General features: G+C 39.5%; 1 protein-coding gene across 6 annotated transcripts in view; it reads right to left on the bottom strand.

Moving 5' to 3' along the window:
* Nucleotides 1–202: 202 nt before the first annotated feature.
* macrod1 (mono-ADP ribosylhydrolase 1) overlaps nt 203–21,414 on the bottom strand; it is a 114,216-nt gene continuing 93,004 nt past the window's right edge. For 2 of the 6 annotated variants that reach the window (XM_038699755.1, XM_038699753.1), the window contains 5 exons: nt 16,085–16,206; nt 12,667–12,697; nt 10,197–10,270; nt 7,231–7,312; nt 203–671 (listed from right to left, as the gene is read on the bottom strand). In XM_038699755.1, coding sequence (XP_038555683.1) covers nt 646–671; nt 7,231–7,312; nt 10,197–10,270; nt 12,667–12,697; nt 16,085–16,206 — 335 coding nt within the window. In that variant the 3' untranslated portion in view covers nt 203–645. Of the gene's footprint in view, nt 672–4,940; nt 4,971–7,230; nt 7,313–10,196; nt 10,271–12,666; nt 12,698–16,084; nt 16,207–21,414 lie in introns of all 6 variants that reach the window. The other 4 variants (XM_038699754.1, XR_005441976.1, XM_038699756.1 and 1 more) reach the window with 4 other exon arrangements.

Genomic DNA, 21,414 nt, shown 5'->3' on the forward strand with positions numbered 1-21,414 from the left:
CATGAGTACAGCACTTGAGTAAATCTGCTTGAATGTGCTAGTTACCTTCCACCACTGCACAAAGTCCCTGTTTCTATCTGCTTCACATACAGACGCACAGAAAACTAAGAGAGAAATATTCATGTAAAGAGTTCCCTGGTGATGCTGTAGCTCACTGACTCATATCGCATCCCGAGAAATAATCAATTCATACACACAAGAAGCCTGTGTGATTCGTTTTAATAAGCTTTTGTCATTGTCTCACACACATGCACACACTGGAATCTCAATATTCAAATAGCACAGGACACATAGGGGGTTGTAAGCTTGATGCAAAGCTACCACTGGTCACAGACAATAAAGGTCAAGTTTGAGTGCAGCTTAAGGTACACACAATCCATTTTTCACAAGAATTCATTCAGAATATCATTTAAAACCTTCGTCATGACAACTCTATTAACCTCAATAATTAGCAGGGAAACAGAGAAACTAATCAACATCTGCAGAAGAGCCAGTGTGCACTTCAAAAAAGCATTCATCCATTTAGGAGATATCTTCCTGCTCAGGAAGGTCTTGATCTGTGATGACAGCGAGGAGGAGGAAGAATCTGGATGTTGAGCGTAGCAGTGTGTATCCACAGCAACCAAATCTGACAAATCCACTCTCTCAGAGTTTACTCATGACAGTGGCCTCTGTGGGAGTTAAGAGAGAAAAAACTTGAAACTTGTAAAACAAGGGAAGCGAGCATTTTACCTTGGTCATGCAGCGGTTAATAGCATTTTGGCTTTTGGAGCGTCTGGTCGCTTCAGAGGGATCTGTTAGCGAGGATTAGTCACTCTCAGTCCAACATGGCTAAAGACACACTCAAAAACATGCAAACACACGCACATACACATCAAACAGACAGCCAGTGTGGGCAGTGCCAGGTGTTGGAGACACATAAGGTTTATAGTGGAGAGTTGGAGGCCTGCCTGCAGCAGCTCTGTCACACAGACCGACAGTTCCGGTCCATCTACCAGCCAAGCACCACTATTGCTCGCTCACTGCTGCTACAAAATCTACTGCACATCCATTAGAGGAGAAAGACACCATCAGCTAGCACAGACTTTTTAAAGGGACACACCTGCTTTTTATTTTGGGGGGGGGGGGGGGGGGGGGATAACCTCTTTAGTCAACTGACTCGGTGGTGAAGATGAAAAAGTGCTGATTTCATGCTTCAAGTGGAGAGCGGATGCCGTGTCACAGTTTAAAACTGCAGCATGTGGAGTGGAAGCTCAGAGTTTGCATCATCACATAAGTAAGAAAACAGACCCTCTAACCCTAAAGCTGGATGGACTCAAGGTTCAGTATTCATTATTTGTTATTTACGGTGTATTCTATTATGTACTGTGTATTTATTCTCTTTTTTTTTTTTTAGTTTGCACTTTTCTTAATGTGGATCAGGTTCACTTCATCTTCTATGAATTCTTTCTTGTATTTTTTGGTAAAGCATTTTTTGACTTATGTGTGAAAAGTGATATACAATAAAGTGTCCTTACTTACTATATAAAATAACTCAACAATCTGACCATGAAATCAAAGCTAATTTTACACATAAGCGTTTTAAACAGCATTAATTGATGCCAGCTGGGTGCAGATAAACAACAGTGATGTATTATGACCTTAGGTCATTATGGTAAACAGTTGCTGATTTACACAGCAAAATTTACATTAATTTGGAGTCTATAAGTCTGTATATTCACTCTCTTTTTCGCTCTGTTTTGGTTTCCTCCAACTCCAGAGGCAAATATCTGGCTTCACTATGTTTACCAGCTAGTGACTAACTTAATCTTTCTTCCATTTAGTGCAGAGTAGTTAGCATATAGTAGGTTTATCAGTGCTTTCAGATGTCTAAAAAAATGTGTTGAAAGATGCTATAGTGCTCTGTTGACTAGGTGATTCTTGGGTTTGTCACTACAAGCAACACCATTAACATGATGCACAGTAATTTGATTCTTTGTTAATATAAAATACATATGATGATAATGTATATTATTACTGCTTTGATCAAGAACTAATACATTTGTTTGATTGTCTAAATATTGGCTAAAATCAAAGCGGGACACAAATAAATGAACGTCTGTTACATTCAGGCCCATTCCTGTGCAGGTGCACAAGTAATGTTGCGTTTTACGTCAACTAGCAATGATTCATTTGCCGGAGCTGAAAAAAATGTCCATAGAAGAGAACATTCAACATTCAATATACAATATTATTAAGAATTGTTTATTTTGTTTATTATGATTATAGTTTGTGTTAATATGCTTTAGCAATGTTGTATTGTATGCAGTCATGCCAATAAAGCAACTTGAATTGTAATTAAAAAGGAGATGACACAACTCTTTCATTACATGGCTATGAAGGAACCGTAGCGACAGAGTAGGCTACAGCAATTAGCAGTATGGCAGAGACTTTGGCGGAAAAACCTAAGAAAAGAAAAGAGAAAAGTCCAAGAAAGGTTTCTGATGCTCCAGATAAAATAGAAACTCTGTGTTCAGAGGAAGGATTACAGTCAAACAACAGTATTGGGAACTGAGATTTATTACAAACTCAAAGGATAAAGTTGATATATTTTTTGTTTTTTCAAAATCTTACGAAAAGACCAAAACCAACAATGAGAAAGTCCATATGTCAATACTTTCTGACTTCCCTACATTGTCTGTGGCACTCTAGAACACTGGTCCCTACAGAAGATATACATCTTTAAATACAGGCTACAATTATATAGTTTTATTTTTAAAGGAAATAACATTCTTACAACAGTTGGTCACTGTAAAACGTAAACGAGAGTGCATTTAGGGACTATTTTCAGTAGTGGATTAATACACATTTGATGCTGGGGTGAGTATTATCGTCAGCAAGACAGTGTATGTAAGTTGAACTGACTCAAAATGTCACTGATTGACTGATAAGATATATTAGGCTTTCTCTATACAAGAAATACTTGTTAATAGGATCAATTTATTTTATTGGTCATTTTTACATTTTTATCTACAAAATACTATTTTAGTAAACTTCTACATATTTTGGTTTTTGTATAAAATAGAGAGTACAAAGGCAACGCAGTTTGAGATCCCATTATTTTTAGCAACTGAGGTTCCCAGAGGCTCGCATTGAAATGAGAGAGAAATCCTTCTTGGTATCAGCCACTACTGGTTGGATCTGTCTTCAAAAAGATTAAAAAAATTAAGACTCTTAACCCAGTGTCTGAGTTTAAAGCTTATGTGAGAGATACGGCTGCAAAGTTGATTGGATTCTGCTCTTATTATTAATAGGCTGCTCCTTCTTTTCTCTCTTACTCTTCTTTTACTCCTTGTCTATCAGGGCATATATGTCAAATGCTTAGCAAATGGTATGTTTTTAATCTTGTGTATTTAAGTGCATTCATCTTTTATGTAAAGCCGCTGCTGTTTTGCTGTTGTGTGTCTTAAAACATACTCTGAATTGTAATAGTAATGGAAAGAAAATTATGTTAAATCTCATGCATACTGTATATATTTATATACATTGCCTTGAACTGTTACACATCATGCATGCATTAATGTTATACAGAGTGATATATTCAAACCCCAGAGGCATTGCTTTTACTTTACTGCCACTTAGACCATGACATTTCCCCTTTCATTTAAAATTAAACACAACACTCCACCTGCTTTGGTTTCAATGTCAGCCTTGCTTCACTGCGTTGTTGGTCATGCTGCCAAGTTTTTGTTGACAGCACAGTGTGTGAAGGTTTGTCTGTTTGTTGTAGTTAATCTTTGGTGGGTTTTTTTGTTTGTTTCAGTTAATTTATCGCTGCTATTTTTGTCACGCAAATCTGGAACAAGGAAATATAAAACGGATGATTATTCTAATTGCTTTTTGAGGTCTAAAAGCACAGACAGAGGCAGGTTGAAAAGGCATCAATTGAGGTCCGCAGTTGTTTACATTGCCGGCTTCTTACTGTAATAACAATATGGGTTTTAGTGACGCTGCTCCAGCTGAATAATTCAGGTAAGTGTAAGATTTTTTCCAAATTAGATGCCAGACTCTGCAGCAGTATTAAACTTGAGGAGGTGAAGATTTGAAGGATTTCTTCTGAGAAACTTTCTGATTGTTTTGTTGGTCTTATGTTTGGCTTTGGCAGCAGCTGTGTGCCAAGTCATATGAAAAAAACAACTGTTTTATAAAAGCAGAAAGCATGAGATGGCTGAAACCTCTCTCTCAAAATGTTTTGGAGGGGAGATGTGAGTTTGATTTATAGCAGTGGTAAAGCAAGACATTAGAGGTTAAGGCTGCAGTTGTAATACCGATGCTTAATTTGAATAATTGAGTGAATGACTGATCATGCTTAGGAGCCCAGACTGCTTGGCATTATAACACTATCAATCACGAGTGCAATCAAAACAAATGGGTGAAGTCATCATGTCGAGCCAACATCAAATTTACGTATTTACTAAACTTCATTTAACCATACAGATCAATTTGCAATAATGGCACACTACTTTGCTTCTAGTCTATTTTGAAATCAGGTGAGATAGGACTTGTAGATTGAAGAAGGAACCTTGGAGGCTTAAAACATGATTGTTCTTTTTTTTATTTAAACCAGACACTTTTCACCTTCGGAGGAAAAACATTTCACATTTTCTTTCCCAGCATCAGTTTGTAAACTAGCTAGCTCGAGGCCAGTGGTGCCCATTACTTGCATTCAGAAATGTAAAGAATGCAAATAGCCAATTTCATTTAACTTGAGGTGGAAGTACTGGCAATTTATTCCCAAAATATTGTAAGTGCAGGCTGGAGGAAATATCAGGCTTTTCTCCATGAACACACCATTTACTTTTCACACAGGGGTTAGGACTGCCCATCTACCAACAGACTAAATGCAGTTATTCCTGTTGATAAAGCAAGCTACACATGTTGACACACACCATGCTGGTTACCTGAACAATAAGCTGCTGTCATTGGTCAGACTAGAGAATGGGCACAGAAATGAGGGCAAAACACAGATGATTGGCTAAGAAAACTCACTTCATGCACTCATTCATTTTCATTTTAATTGGCCTTTAATGCTTCTTGGTTGCATTTTCTCTTGACTTTTTTGATATTGGATAACCATCTGATCCTCCCAAGACGCACAAAGTGGCTAATTATAAATGTGGTAAGTGTGTTCGGCTTTGCTCACTGATATCTAGCAGCTGTGCTATACTTGGAGATAGTGCAAAGGAGTACTGGCTGGAAGAAAACTCTTGTTTGTCAAGAAAAAGTTACAGCATGCCACCAACTAAATAATGGCAAAATGAGATACAATATGTTGTGCTTCCCACCGCTTTCAGTCTTTATGCTAAGCTAGGCTAACAACGTCCAGCTCCATACTTATCATACAGACATGTTATTGGTACTGATCTTCTCAATTAAAGGGGTATTATGGAGTTTCCAGTGGCCACTAGCGGTGCGGTTTTAAGATTGCTACCAGGCGTGTGCTCGTACACATGCTCGCTTGAACTTATGAGCGAGCATAATCCGAAACACAAACACTTTCATGCTTTCATTCAGAAATCCTGCAATAAATGCAGTCACACCAGCATGCAGGCTGTGGCTTTTCACTCAGACATGTTCAGGCTCTGTTACTTCAACGTTCCCGTCTCAGAGGCAGATCGACAATGGCTCCGTAACATTACTTCATTCAGCGCAGCCAGCTGCATATCGGCACAATCCTCCCGGGAAAAAGGCAGAGTGACAGTGGCTATAGACAGGCAGGGAGACAGCTTCACACAATATACCGGTCAGGTAAACCCCTACTGTAACGTTACAGTAATAGTTTTATCAGCTGCAGGTTGAACTAATCCATGCTTGTCACAGTACATTTACTGCATTTAGCCGACGTGCTACAACGTTAGCTCACCTGCTGCTTTCAATAACTATTTCTACTATCTGTGTATCTTTCACTGGAGGCTCAGCAATGTCAGCACAGCTAAATATATTGGATGATAACGAAACAGGTAGTGAGCTGGACTGAATATTATAACGAGATAGTGTCACACTTCATAACAGTTAGACCGCAGTAAGTAAATTTACTGTAGTGTTAGTGCATGGCTCTTCGTCTGGATTGCTGTCACTGTGAAGTTTCAGTATTGTATATTATGTGGGTCGTGTAAGTTTTATGGTGTTAGTGGACTGCATGTTAGCATGTTAGCTGGCCTGTTGTCGCTGTAGTACGAGAGAGGCTCGGGAGCGCACAGGGCTGAATCCGACCTGGAGTCCCCACATTGAAAGCAGAATGAATAGTGGCTGATGCAAACAACAGAGAAAACAGGCGTGTGCTTCATTTCTAAGTGAGTTTTTAGCCCCTTGACAGTAAGGCAATGAAAATTTGATTAATTTCATTGAAAAACTTACATATAGTCCCTTTAACCATCAGAAAGTAAATAAGCATATTTGCTAAAATGTTGGACTAACTTACCCCTTTCAAGTCTTTTAATCTCATAAAATACGTGACTGGCAGTACCAATAAATACATCAGAATGTAACAAGTGTCTCATTTTTAGTGGTGCAATAAAATAATTCTAAAACAATTAAATATTTTGCACATGCCATTTGTTTGTTCTGCTCTGCCCTTTACAGAAATTATTTGTGACAATAACTTGCATGACATATGTGTAGCCGCATATCACTATGTAACATTTAGCAGTCACAAGAACAAATGTGTGACACAAACAGTCAATGGAATATGTGTTCAAAGAGACTTAAGTGATTAAATAAATCAAATAAATTAATGAGTGAATTAACAAGGCAGTTTCCCAGATGGTCAGCTATGGAAAAGGCCATGCCAATCAACAGAATATGCATCTGCGTGTGTGCTTTTGTGCATTCAAATCATTTAATAAAATATACCTATAAGCATGTTAATGTGTATTTAAATGTTTTATATGTCACTGAATGTATGTGTGTTGGGGAGCAAGTATGTTTATTTGATGCAATTAAACCTGATTAGGAGTGCTATATCTACACAGTGTGATGTGTCTAATGGCTTCCTGTATGTGTGGATGGAGTGGATGTGCAAATAGCACACGGTGGATGATGTAGAGTATTTATCACACCACAGTGTGTGTAGCTAAATTGAGCTGAGCTGTCAACACTGTCTATAGGCGAGTGTGTATGTGTGTGTGTACAGTGTGTGTATCTGTGAGTGTGTGTGAGTGTGAAAGAGAGAGAGGGAGAGACACAACTCACCGGCAGGGAAGTAGAGCGGGAGGTTCTGCAGATACAGCTCCTTATCCGTCGGCAAGAACACACAGAAGATGACTCTGTCCAGCTGACGCACACACATACACATGCAATGACCTTTATTACAAGCATATGCAATAAACATGAATTTATCAAAGGCAGGGAGGAACAATGTAACAGTCTGTGACATTGTGCGGTGGTGATATCAGGAGAATGCAGCTAATGGATTAGTCCATTACTCTCCTATTAGCTCACTATTATGATCATGCTACAACACAGCACTTATTAAACTGCATGCTGGGGACAGAGAGCTGAAAAGTGTGTGTGAGCGTGAAAGAGAGAGAAGGAGAGAGAAAGAGAAATAGAGGTAGGGAGAGGAGAATTTCCTGTGTGGGTATATAAGTACTTCTATTGTTGAAGTGTTTGTATTTATGTATATGTGTATAAGGGAGAGAAAAATAACTGTTTTTATGCATGTCACCAAATGATAATCTGTGTGTGTGTGTGTGTGTGTGTGTGTGTGTGTGTGTTTGGTGTTTCTCTCATTACTGTGTGAGAAACACCAGTCAACTCAATCCAGACTTACCTCTACACACACACACACACACACACACACACACACACACACACAGAGCACAGCCATAAAGAGAGTAGATTTCAAATAATCTTAAGACACTGGCTGAGTGAGTGCAGCTATTTTATAACAATAAACAATCTTTATGCTCTGTGCTTGTGTTCTGTAGATCCTGGCTCTGCAGTCTATAATATTTACATTATACTCTTTAAAACTGGACAGACCACACAACACACCACTATATGTAACCTGATGATTAAAGTTACTGTTACTGTAGCTACATTAAAAAATGCTTCCAGGGATATAAGCTCCACTGTGCTCTTATTTCTCAGACTCTGACAAACATTATTACCACCCTAATGTGTCTACAAAGGTTTAGGTTTTTCCGGTTTGGGTGAGGCTGTGAAATTTATGGCCAGGCTGTTTCTATCACTTTGTGCCTGGTGTGGGAGTTTAAGTCTCTTTGCTTTCAAATACAGACATTTTAGCGGCCTGCTACCCCGCAGCATGTGTTTTTCAGTCCCGGCTTGTTGCACAATTACCATCACTTGCTAGGATTTGAATGGAGGCTAAAAGAGAAGATATGGAAATGTGCAGTAAGTAACTACATCCCCTGGGCTAAGGTTCGAAATCTCTAACCTCCACACTGAGTTGCATCCACTTGTGCCATTTTACAGCCTCCCTCATTCAAATTAAAGCAAATGCTTGTGATGAGAGACGTAAAATGGCCTCCAGAAAATGGTAGCAGTGGGAAGCTCATTTTGATCCTATTGCGACAGAGACCCCGGAGATGCTAAAGCTAACAATAACATAAACCGAATGTAATGGGCTCTCTCAAAACTGCCTGTCTTGAAGGGAAACACAGACCCTGTAAATATTCCCTTCTCAAACAGAAAATCTGTCTGCAGCAAAGCATCTACAATTGACTGTTTGCTCCCCCGAACAGTGAACTTTCAATCATACCTCACAAAGTTTGGTGGATTGTGTGTTTATGCAGTGTGCTTATCCGCTACGTAAGCTGGAAACATTCGCATGTGCAGCTACAGTAATTAGCTCACTGCCTTATAGTGTTGTTAGAAATGTCTTTGTCTCTCTATGTGCTTTGAGAGAATGAAATGGCAACAGTAACTAATGGGGACAGAGGTTATCAAACAACTGGGTAAACGTCATCTGCTGATCGAAAGCCCCAGAACAGCTAATAAATGGCCCTTGTGGGGTAGATCTCAAATGTCATACATCAGTTTCATCTAAACTTTCTGGACGACTGTGAATATAATTTATAAACTATAGCAACTATGAAACTGCCTTTGGTCTTACTTTCTTGCTGTGTTTTACGCATAAATGATTCATGTTTTGATTATTACACTTGATGCAGAGTGTTGGCACAGTGCCCCGTGTCTTGAGTATCTTACTCTGTCTATAATTTCCAATTTCATTTTCTATGATACTGCACTCCGAGCCAGAACAAGCCCAACAAAACACACTGTAAAAAATGTTCAATGGAGGGGGTTCAATTAAGGAAGAAACCCAATTTCCTCTAGTGAGCATTCTTACTTTATATGTATGCAAATATACTCCGTCCCGTTTGTTTACAATAAAACTTTTCTCCCCTTTAAAATAAAAAAAAACCACACACAGTGGAACTTTTCTGGGAACAATGTAAATAAGGGCCTCATTGATTTGGCTTTCCTTCGTATAAGTCTTGCTGAATGTTGTCCTCTGATGAGACACATAATGTTTAATGTTAGTTTGTTGAGGTCGGTACGGCTGATGGCATCACTCGGCTGGTATTGCTACAGACACTCTGGAGACTCCAGCACTAACAATAACATCGTCAGCACCCTCTCTGGGAGGAGATACAGCACAGCGGTTAGAGAGAGGAAGAAAGATTGAAAAGAGGAGAGGGAGGAGACATGAGATGTAAAAGAGGAAGAGGGTAGGAGTGTTTAGGGCACGTAAACGACTGATAGGAAAGTTTCCTCTTTGTTCCCCCTTCACAACCCCTCTCCCCCTCCATCCCTCCTCTCATCTATTCCATCATTTTGCCTTTTCTGTGCTTGCTGTTCCTCTGGAGAGAAAGCGTGTGTGCGCGTATGTGTTTGTGTTAGTCGGGTTTAGTCCCGCAAGGAGCCAATTAAAACGCAGACTTGGCCAAGAGCATGAGAGCCAGAGCTTGGGTTTGTGTGTTTAAATGGTATATTTGTGTGTGTGTGTGTGTGTGTGTGTGTGTGTGTGTGTGTGTGTCACTGTGTGCATATATGTGTTTTCTCAATACACCCTTCTCCTCGCTCCCACCAGAAAACAAAAACAACAGCTGTGAAACGAATAATACCTAGAGGAAATGGTTGGGAAAATTTGGCAATCACACACACACACACACACACACACACACACGCACCTTGTCATGATGGTGATCCAGATACTCCCTCACAGTTGCTAACGCCTCGTGCACAGCCTGCTCAGGTGGATATCCTGCACCATCACATACACACACACACAAAATCAAAAATATACACACAATTTGCAAGAACAGGTGCAGTGCCAGATCTGTGTGTTTGCGCTGTTTTTTTTTTCCAAAAGAGATACCTGTTCATCTTTTCATTATTAACACTATGTTCTGTATTTTTGCACTTCCTCTCATCCCCGACTCGCCAATTCCGGCGAGAAGCAGACACAACACACTTGTTGGTCGCGAAGAGACAGATGGAGTGAAAAACTACAGTGCTTCTTCTATAGTCATTCAGCGACCGAGACCTTTCAGTGCTGGTAAATTATCCCCGCCGCAGGAAACGCAACACAAAGGCAATAAAAATTCATCATCTGGCCAAACTGCTCAGCCCAAACAAACACATACCGTGTGATTATACAGTAATTATTCCATACATCAGGAGAGAGGGTTCAACATGTGACGGTAGGAATATACATAAGGGTGCAAATTAGCGCTCAACAACACATTGTTTCCCCACAATACACACATTTTTTACATTATTCACACTGCAAGGGATGCATAATATGTCAAACTGGGCCCTTTATATAACGTTAAACAATTGTACTGCTTGATGGAAAAAATAGAAACGTATGGTTTTCCATAACTACAATTAAAGTCAAATAGTCTTGTCCATCTGATGAAAAAGCATCTTTAGAATAAATAAACTTTAAAGCCTCTGCACACCCACAGATGATTTCACTTACTTTCCTACTCTTGCCTGTGGGTGTGTGCAAACTGTGATTGGCACCTGCCTCACGCTTCTGTTAGCTTTTTTTCAAAAGTACATACATATATATACTACTATATACTACTAATACTTTTTAATGGAACGTAATACCATCCAGTTTAATCAACATAATGACGAAATTAATATCTTTGTGAAGTTGCAACTTGTTTATACGATAATGACCTTATCAGGAAAATGTTCAGTCAAATGTGCTGCTCTTTGCAACTAAAGCAAGATTAATGTTTTGGCAACTCAAAGCACTCGGTTAATGTTAAGGAAAGATCACAGTCTTGGTCAAATATTAAAAAAAGAAATGGAAAATACAGGACCTGTTTAATTGTTTAATATTTAATCAAAACCATGATATTTTCCTCACCTCAACTGAGGCGTTTTAGTAGCCCTTACAGAACCACACAAGGGACGCAGGATGCCAACCCTGATCTCCGGTGTCAAAGCTTTTTCTGTGTCCCCCGTCCGCCTTGACACCTAAATACGACTCCTGTGTACACAGCACTTCCTGAACTGGAGAAAAATGTTGCTAATGAACATAATCAAGGCAGCAATACCATTTGCTCCAACACTTATTTAGTATTTTTATTGCTACATTGAGTTAAGGGACCTAATTCCCCTCATGAGTGTTCCCCCCTAAACTTTAATGAGGTCTAATCAGCCAAAGTGACTGAAAACAACTTAAAGACCAGGTATTTTGTTATTTCTGAGAGAGTGGCATGACTACTGTATGTCTGTGAATTCTGCCACTAATGGTTCCCAATTTAATCAAAATGTATTCGGTTTTCAGTGCTCCACAACAAGCTCTAAGATCTGTCTGTAGCAATATTCAAAAACTACTAATGTGATTGGCTGGCAGTTCTGCTGGCAACACACCTTTTATATTTGTCAATTTTATCACATGCCAGCTTCACGCTTTAACAGCTGTTAGATAACATAAAGGACTGTAAAATACATCTTAAATTTAGACAATTTATTTCTCCTTCTTCATTTAATAAACGCAGTATTCTTAAAAAGACGATGAGCTAAAAGCAGACAGACACTGAAAAACAGGTGCAACAGAGCAGAGGACTTGAATAGCACACTGAGTGAATCACAACTTTGGCCTTTTCCTCTGTCTAGCAACAGGGTATAAGTGTCGACAACCCTCACACCCAAACCCACCCCGGGGAGTGTTTAAGCACTATCCGTAACTCTCTCTCCTGCCAGTGTGAAGGGGGATTACAGTCCATCTGACACAATCTCCGGCCTAATCTATCTTAATCTGCCGGTCTTAATCCAAGGCCTTAATCTGAGAACCACCTCTGGGCTACAGGAGATAATGTGACAAGTGGCACCGGGTGGCTCAGCACTCTGGTTAAACATGACGATTGATACTGGAAACTAGCATCTGATGAAAAACACAGACAGTGTGTTCAGCGTGGCAACACATAGATGCATCACATCACATACACCGATATTATGTTGAACATTTTTCTCTCTCTTTCACTCAAAAAAAAAATCCCCAGTTTCAGTATAAGGCCCTAAGCAAACCGTAAAAACACAAATTTCTGACAATTATGATAACTCTCACACACACACACAACAGAAGACAACGTCATGCATGTTAAGAGGAGGAGACACACATGACACACAGACACTGACCGTAGATTCCAGTGGAGATACAAGGGAAAGCCTGCAGAGTAAAGATGACAAACAAAGTGGTTACAATCTGTTGCTGATCACATAACAGCTTGCTTTCATCTCACACTCACACACACACACACACACCCCAATGCACAGAAATCACACTCTGCTGGATGTCGATGGACTCTTTCTCCTGATTGTTTTTTATGGCAGTCTTTCTTCTTTATTTCACATCTATTTAAAGTGTCGATCATCCTTTATGTCAGAACTGGTGTAGAAGAACTTCCTTCCTCAGCTACAGTACTGTTAGCCCTAAGCATTATTACAATAATTATAACGGTAGATGTGGTGATTGATTGGTTGATTTGGTAACACCACTGGTTTCTTTTAACAACAGCTAGTGTGGTTTAACAATACAGGTCCCAGAGTTACATTCAGAATGACAAAAAAAGTAACAACTTGGGTATCTGATTACAGCGAAGCCAAGCAAAACATGGCTTGAGAAGACTTATTCAGTCACATTTACAAGACAACAGTAAATAATTGGCTTTTTTTTGCCATGCTGCGAGCAACCATAATCCACACCACAGGACAGACTTGTAAAAGGAATTGTTTACATTGACAATGTGTTGGAGGGGAGCTGTCCCCCGCAACTCTTCATCTAACAGATCACTGTGGCTATTCAAGAGTGAAAGCTGCCTGTGTTTCGGCAGTTGAATGCTTTTAAATAATAGTTGTTTTCTGCCCCAAATGTGTATTTAAAAGATTCTCTTAGGGTTTAAGAAGCCTGTTGAGTACCTTGCATCTCTCTACTCTCACTACATAATAGAGGCATAAAATGCCCCAAAATACATACTTGTATAGTCCTGACATGTCTATGGGCCAGGTTTGCGTGAGTAAAAACGTGTGCAAACTTGATTTCACCAAAAAATTAACACTTAAGCTGAATTAAGCTGCACATAGAATAATGTCTTTCAAAAGTGCAAGATAGCGCCTGTTGTTCATTTAGTACTTTTGTCTTAATGAATATGCAATTTGGGGCATTTCAATTTTATTGTGCAAAGTAATGGAAGGGTAACATACAAATACATTTATTTACTACAGGCAATGTGATCTAACAAGCATAAATGCAACTTCATGTGAGTGCAAAAGCATCTGTATACCTTTGAAAGGAAGGTGCAAACCACCAAGTGTTGTGCAGAGATGGCTGCTGTTATTGTTGACAGAAGGAGACACAGCCATAATGAAAGAAAACGTAGAGAAATTAACAATATTAGCCTATACTATATGCACTATATAGAAATACAATTATTTTATTTTATTTATTGATGAAGTATATGAATTGTTTTTTGTATTTTCCTTTAGCGTTGGCAATACTGTTGTATTAACATTCATGCCAATAAAGCAAATTTCGTTTCGACCTGACTTCTTTTCTCCGTGAGATGGAAGAATTTAGAAAGTTGCGTGGCTCTGCAGTGCATGGATCACGCGTAAAATTCATCCAGCCAGAAGGAATGAACTGTTCACAGCGCCGGTCGTAATAGCGATACAACCCATTGCATCGGTAAGGGAATGGGGCGTTGGGCTGTACAGGGCCAGGGACTGGAGATCGAGGAGCGACCGGGCACGGTGCGGACGGTCGGTGATTGTTCCCTCTGGCTGGAGGAAGTACGATCTGCTGATATTTCCTCGCGTCTCGGTCATTCCAGCGTAGCTGTTTCTGCTGGGGTTTCCCAAAGCAGTTTTTCAGGTGTGCTGTCCCAAGTGCAATCTTAGGCAGGATGGGCAGGTACATACGATTTCCACATACTCAGGATGCACTGAATGAAACAAACCAAGGTTTCTACGCAGTGGCTGCTTTCCCTCCCGACTCTCCATGGCGGAAACCATTAAAACAAAACCCTCATTTAAATACTGCCACCTCCATTGTGTTTGCTCCTGTTGTCATCTACGGAATAATTCTTAGTAAATCACCCATAACAGATACTACAACTACACGTGCAATATTTTAGAATGCACTCGTAATTAGTACTCTTTATTCGGGATGTTAGTTAATCGGGCCCTTTATGTACAATGAAAGCACTGTTAGTTGCTTTAATTATTTTTCCAATGCAATGTGGCCGCAAAAAATATATTTTCCTAAAGCTATTTCAGCCAAAGCTAATATGAGGCTTCAGCTGTATGAGTTAGCCAAATCAGGAGGGTATCTTCCCAAGTTAGTCTTTTTAGTACCACATTATCAGTTAGATAAAAGAACATGCATGCATCGTTTCCTGTGAATCCCTTGCGACAATGTAATTTAAAACCTGCGCAGGGCAGGTGAAATACACCTGTAACAATGAAAGCTACTTAACACTGAAGTGATAACTGAGTGTACATACATTAATTGGTTATTGCTGGAAAATGTCAGCCATAAATAGTTTCAAAAATGTATATTATATATATATATGTATATATATATATATATATATATATATTTTAGGGGTCATAATTCTAAGTCACTCAGATCTATATCAGGCAGGTTCATGCTACACCACTGGCTCCTACACCACTAGTTGAGAAAAGCAGCAAGTAAACTTCAAAGTAAATCAAATCTGGCAGATTCTCAACCTGCTGTCAGATACTGCAGTACTGGCAGATGCCAGGATGCTCTCTGTGTCTCCAGACCTGTTCGTTTGACCAGATTGCGAACTTGGCAACTCAGGATGAGAGCAGACATGACTCACAAAGTCCTCAAGATGAAAGGTAAACATAAAACTTAATGGGAGTAAAGTTATAACACAAATGTTAAATGGCCTAATAAAAAAAACCCACACAGCACTGTTGCCTAGTGGAAATATGGTTGTATTTAGGAGCAGGTAACTGTATCAAGAATTAAACTTCGGTTGACACAAACTGGCATAAATATCTATTATTAACTATTAACTAGTGCCAACACCCCAAATCTGATTTTTTAGAGTCAATTAAGCCCTTTGAGGCAAAATTGACTGATAAACTGATAAATTTTAATTTTAACACAGCACGTATCATTGTTTTCTTCTACTGTACCTCTGACTTTATTTTCATGTTAACACCTTGTTCTGTTGTGAAACCTGCTGCCTGGTGTGTTTCATAAAACCTTACAACCCAATAATCCTACCTGCAGCTCCTGTTCCGCTCTCTCTATCAATCTCAGTTTGAATGTAGTTGATCGTGATGAGTCGTCTTCTATCTTTAGGTCTGATTTCTTTCTTAACTACAGTATCTAATCTTTTTACACACAGTCGTGACTCAGTCCTTCTCTCTTTATTGTCATCTTTCCTCTTATATGTACAAGGTACACGGTAAAATGTAGTTTATTTGTCATTATACAACACAAGGTTGAATAACTCATTATCTCTTCCTTCCTTTTTGTTCTAGCAACCATCCACAGCTTCCATCATCCCTCCGTTCTCACCACAGAGCGTGCAGCGTTTTTGGTGGCTGTTTCCAGGCTGTTCTTGTAGCACGACCTCAAGGCCCTCTTCTCCTCCTCTCCCACTCCTCCTTGTGCAATTGGCCCCACTGTGTGGATAACATCTGCAGAGAGAGAGATGAGAAGATGATGCACTTCTTACCTCAATGTGACAGATATGAAAAGAGTGTAAAATAAAAGTAAAAATGTTTAATCTCCCCAATCAAATTCCTTATTTAGTCAGTGTTTATTGTGGCAGCCATGTTAAATATAGTCCCACAAAATTAATAAAAGACATAAATCATATACATTTAGCCCTACTGTTGACATAAAAGTCTATATATGTTTTTAGACTTGAACTCACAAGAAGGCATCAATGTACCATCTCTAGCATGTTTTAAATCCCATAAGCTCTGAAGTTACATCACCTCCCTCCTTACAAACAATGATTGTGCCATCATGGAGGTCAGTGGGCTTTATGAGAGTTTTAAAAAAAAAATCACTGTTCATATTAATTACAAATAGAGCATTAGTTTAATTTCACTGTGAAACTGGGGTCTTGGCTACAACAAATAAAGCCTACCAAACCAATAACTTTTGGTTTGGTAGGCTCATAATTAGCTGCTGAGGCCACACAGCTGGTGGATGCCTGGAGAGCAACAGTGGACCCATAATAAAAATAATAAAAAATAAAACCTGCCTACATCAAGATAAGAGCTGGCTTGGTAGGACAAGGGCAGCTGGGACAATGCCTCTGTCATTTTATGATAAGTAACTCCCAGCTACAGGTGTGCCAGTCCTGTTCCCCACAGGCCAGGCTCTTGGGTTGTGAGCATGTTAGGTGAAAGGTAGGCCGTGTTTTTCACATTTCACACAGTAATGTTTTACCCGATGACGGACTGAATTAGCATTTTGTTTTGACATCATTATTCATGTTCATTTGAATAGCTGAAAACATTGTTGTGTGGGCAGCCATTTGAAGGTCTGAGACCAGAGATACAGATGACATGCGCTCAGCTTTCAGTAAACTGCTCTCTGTCTTATCTCCCATATACAGTATATTAATAGCATTTAATGTTTTAGCTTAACAGCACACCTGGGACGCTATAAAGCCACTGCTGTCCCTGGTTTAAATGCTGCACGCAGATCATTGTTAAATATATAACTGAGCAGGAAACCCTGGGACGCCTATAAAAAATGTTGGGGATGTTTGTCATTAATTATGAAGTCAATAATTTGGAAAAGTAAATTTTTATCCACACTGAGAAATCTGCTGGTGTGTTTGGTGTCACTAGCCAATTAGTTGGCAAGGTAGCTGCCCAAACATTATTATAAGCTGCCACTGTAGCAAAGGGCTGAAGACCTATGGCTGCCAGAGGATGTATCATGTCAACAAAGTTCTCTCTACTTGCTGAGTTTAAATGATTCTCACATAAATCTTTTACTAAGACGGTTAAGTACGACACAGTTTTTATCCAATTGAAAAATTTGCTAAGCACTTTAATACATAATATATTTTCTTTGTCTGTCTAAGCAACAGTGTCTTTATCTAATTGTTTTGTACAATATATTTTTCATGTTTTCCTGTCATGCAGCTGCTGGAGCGCTTCACTTATTCATACTGTGTATTCTCTCAAGTTAATAAATGTTTTTTTCTTCTTCTCAGGTCTCTGAAAAAAATACTACAATTGGACTAACTGATTAAATAAAGGATAAATAAATTGAAGGTTATTGAATTGAAGGCAGAAAGGAGAGAGAGAGAGGGATAAACAGAGGAAGGAAACGGAGAACATCACAAACAGAAGCTGAATGAGGAACAGCGAAAGCTGTAGTCGAGATGTGGTTTAACAAGCTTTTACACGCCTACATCCACAACACCACACATTCTGATGAGGCTCAGCATGTTGCTCTCAGTGTGAATACCAACGCTGTCATAAGACCTAGCCGTCCACTGCCTCCCCACACACACACAGAAACCAATTCCATTTCAACAATATATTTGATCAAGTATTACTTTTTTTTTCTTACAAGGATCCTATGGTGTGAAATAATCTCAGTTTATACCTCTACAGATCAGTCCTGTCACTTCAGTTTTGAATCATGTGCCAGTTCTGGGAAACTACTAGGCTGATCTGCAGTGTTGCCAGATTTGACTGACATCAAATCAATCACTGCCAATCAGAGCCTCAAACCTGCCCAGTCTTCATAAAAGTAGTCAAGATTTTGAACCTCCGTTTAGGAGAGGCATTATTTGGTCCATCAGTAATGACAAAACTTAAAGGCCATTATGGTACTGTAGCTTATTTGCAAAACTTAAAAACGAAATGAATCCCAGGCAAGTTCTGTAGTTATAAGGAGCATTTTTTTTCTATAATTTTAAAGTGGATTGATGGATGATAGTTTGCAATGGACATTAGAGATAATGATAGCCTGCGGAAAGTGTAAGTCACACTAAATCTAAAAACATGTTATGTCTCTGTGTTCAGATTTGACCAAGTTATCACTCCAAGGTGGAGTGCGATTTTTCATGCAAATTGTGCCGTTTTAATTGCAGCACAGATTCAATTGTTCACCGTGTTGGTGAGTGGGCCAAACCATTACCTCATTTAAAATTCAAAATAATATCAGACTAATGATTGATTATATTAAGATGGACATTAATACAGCACACATACACAGGAGACACAAACTCTCACACACACACACACACACACATAGTTGACAAGCCGCAGACTCGACAGCACAGAAGCAGCTTGGAAGAAGATCTCTAATCCAACCCTCAGAGGATAGGAGGCCATTAGGCAGAGACAAGCAAGGCAAGATTTAACACAGTGTTTGGACTTTTTGAAATATGACCTGATGATCTTATTTCATAACCAGAAATTCACAGCAGAAGCATGAAATGTGTTCTTGTGTCCAATTCCCCGACATAACTTTATAGGCTCGTTTGTTGTTAGAAATCATTGTATCCATTGGCAAGGAAATTCTGCCACCTAACCACAATCAATGGAGGATATTTGGTTAGCAATGCAGGATCTACTCATTATGCCCAGGCGGTGGAACTGAGCTGTCTGCCAAAAAACTATTGTACTAAGAAACACAGTACAATAGTTTTTTCTTAATAAAAAACAAAGCTGAAAGAGAGGAAGCTCTTGGCAAAGAAACCTAATTTAAGTTGACTTCACACACACAGCTTCAATCTAAAACCACTTTGTGTTCAATCTCCTTAAAGATAGGCATGGTAGCAAACATTTTGAGAACATGCGATACAGGTTTTACACGTAGCTTTCTTTGATATATTTATTTAGATTCTGAGTAATAAATTTTAAATTGTAGATATTTATACTATTAGCACTCACTGTATTTAATTTTAGTAAATATTTTTCGGTCAAAATGTTGTAACATTTTCAAAGCAAGAGCCACTAGATTAACATGCTGCAGATTTTGCTTTTGTTTACATACTGCATGCTACATTTAGGCCAACAGCCGGTACATGCTGCTAGTATAGCAGGTGGTTCTGAATACATTCATAGTCACTTGATCAATTGTTAATATAAAAAAAGCGGTCATGGCTGCTTTACAGAATAGTTGTCAACAAGGAGTACTAATATATTTTGCACTGAAGAATGTGAACGTTTTTGTACTCCCACTCTTCTAAATTAAGCAGCACTTTCAGCGGAATATACTCCTACTGCAATCACCAAACAGGAGACGAGAAGCAAACAAGTTTACAGCAAGGGCGACTTATCAAAAACTATATGCTGTGATGCCTCTGTGTCCCCCTAAAACCAGAAATGCGTGGATGAAAGTCTGCACGACAGACTGGTACAAGAGAGGACTGCTTACAGATAACACAGATGTGGATTAAAAGAAGCATGTCTGAATAACATGACAGTACTTCATCAAACTGCTCACTGATGAAGGACAGTGCAGTCCCTGAGAAATCACTTAGTCTGAGTGAATGAACCCATACAGAAAGAATAGAAAGGGCTCCTATCAAAGTCTGTCTATACTATTAGACACTAATATTCTCATATTGCAAAGATTATTAGGGTTTATGCCATATCACTTCTTTCATATCTCATGAAATCGGAGGTGGATATCAAGTACACCAGGGATGGACAACTTTGATGATAGAATTGGCCACGAGGTAGTGAGGGTAACATTTAGTAATGCTTTTATTCATGTAATGAGCTTAACACAGAAACAAAACGTCCACATTCTTAAGGCGTCTCCGGTTGGCGTACAATCGACTGAATGTTAATGTGTTTGTGCATCAAATCTGCATGAGCTGGAACAGAGCTTCATCTGTCGTCCTTTTTCTCTCTTTTGACGTGATGTGCTTAGTTGTTGAGAAGAAGCTCTCATAGATATAAGATACACCCAAACATCCTGGCCACCGACAGTGCAAAATCCCTAAAGGTTGAAACTTGGGACTCGTGTAGTAATCTCCAAAATTAAATTTCCCTCTTACTGCGTTTTTCTTGAAAGAAGGTGTCTGACTGTAGTTTGCACAGTTCAAGCTGCAACTCTGGGGGTTCCTCACTGGACAGCTACTGGACTTACCAGTCGCAGGGACATGCATGTAGTTCCACTTAGACTCCAATGAGGGTCAGCGTCAGTCTGGCGTTCCATGGTTCAAGATCTTCAGAGCAAATTATAGCAGCAAGTTACAGATTGGGCTGTAGCAACATGCCACTGATTATTCCTGAGCTCTATGGCGTGGTCTGCAGCCAGAATCTGTTCCCGTACAAAGCACAGTGGGCGGACATAGCACAAGATTTCCCGATGATTTGACTTTCCACTGTGAATTGGGCGCCATCGATGCAAAGCATGTGCAAATCAAAGCACCTCCAAAGTCAGGCAGTGACCCCTTTCAACTACAAACAAACCAACTTCATTGATCCATTATCTGGAGTATGCACAGTCGGCGCACTTGCTATGCGTATACTTCACACAGTCACACATTTTGGGCTGTGAGCAGACATCCCCATAGGGGTCACGCGGACCAAAGGGGACCCTCAAGGACACAGAAAGGATGGCTTAACAGTAGAACATTTTAATCAGAACTCTCTTTATGATTGGTATAGATTTTCCCCTGGATTTCCCTCATGAACTGTCCATAGGTATTGCCCATTCAGTGTATGATGCACTTTATGTAGTTTTTCAGGCTTTACTAAAGCTCTGTGTGAGAGTGAGTGTTTTGTGTGTGTGAGAGTGACGAATCATTGCTATTGCTACAGCCTAATGATCCTCCTGGAGGTGTCAGGGGGCTTATTCAGACAAATATCTGTAATGGGAGGATCACACTTGATAACCCTGATGAGACCGTC

Source organism: Micropterus salmoides, unplaced genomic scaffold (genome assembly GCF_014851395.1).
Source record: "Micropterus salmoides isolate LMB-PRFRI ecotype aquatic unplaced genomic scaffold, ASM1485139v1 Ms_hic_scaffold_5, whole genome shotgun sequence".
Taxonomy (NCBI): Eukaryota; Metazoa; Chordata; class Actinopteri; order Centrarchiformes; family Centrarchidae; genus Micropterus; species Micropterus salmoides.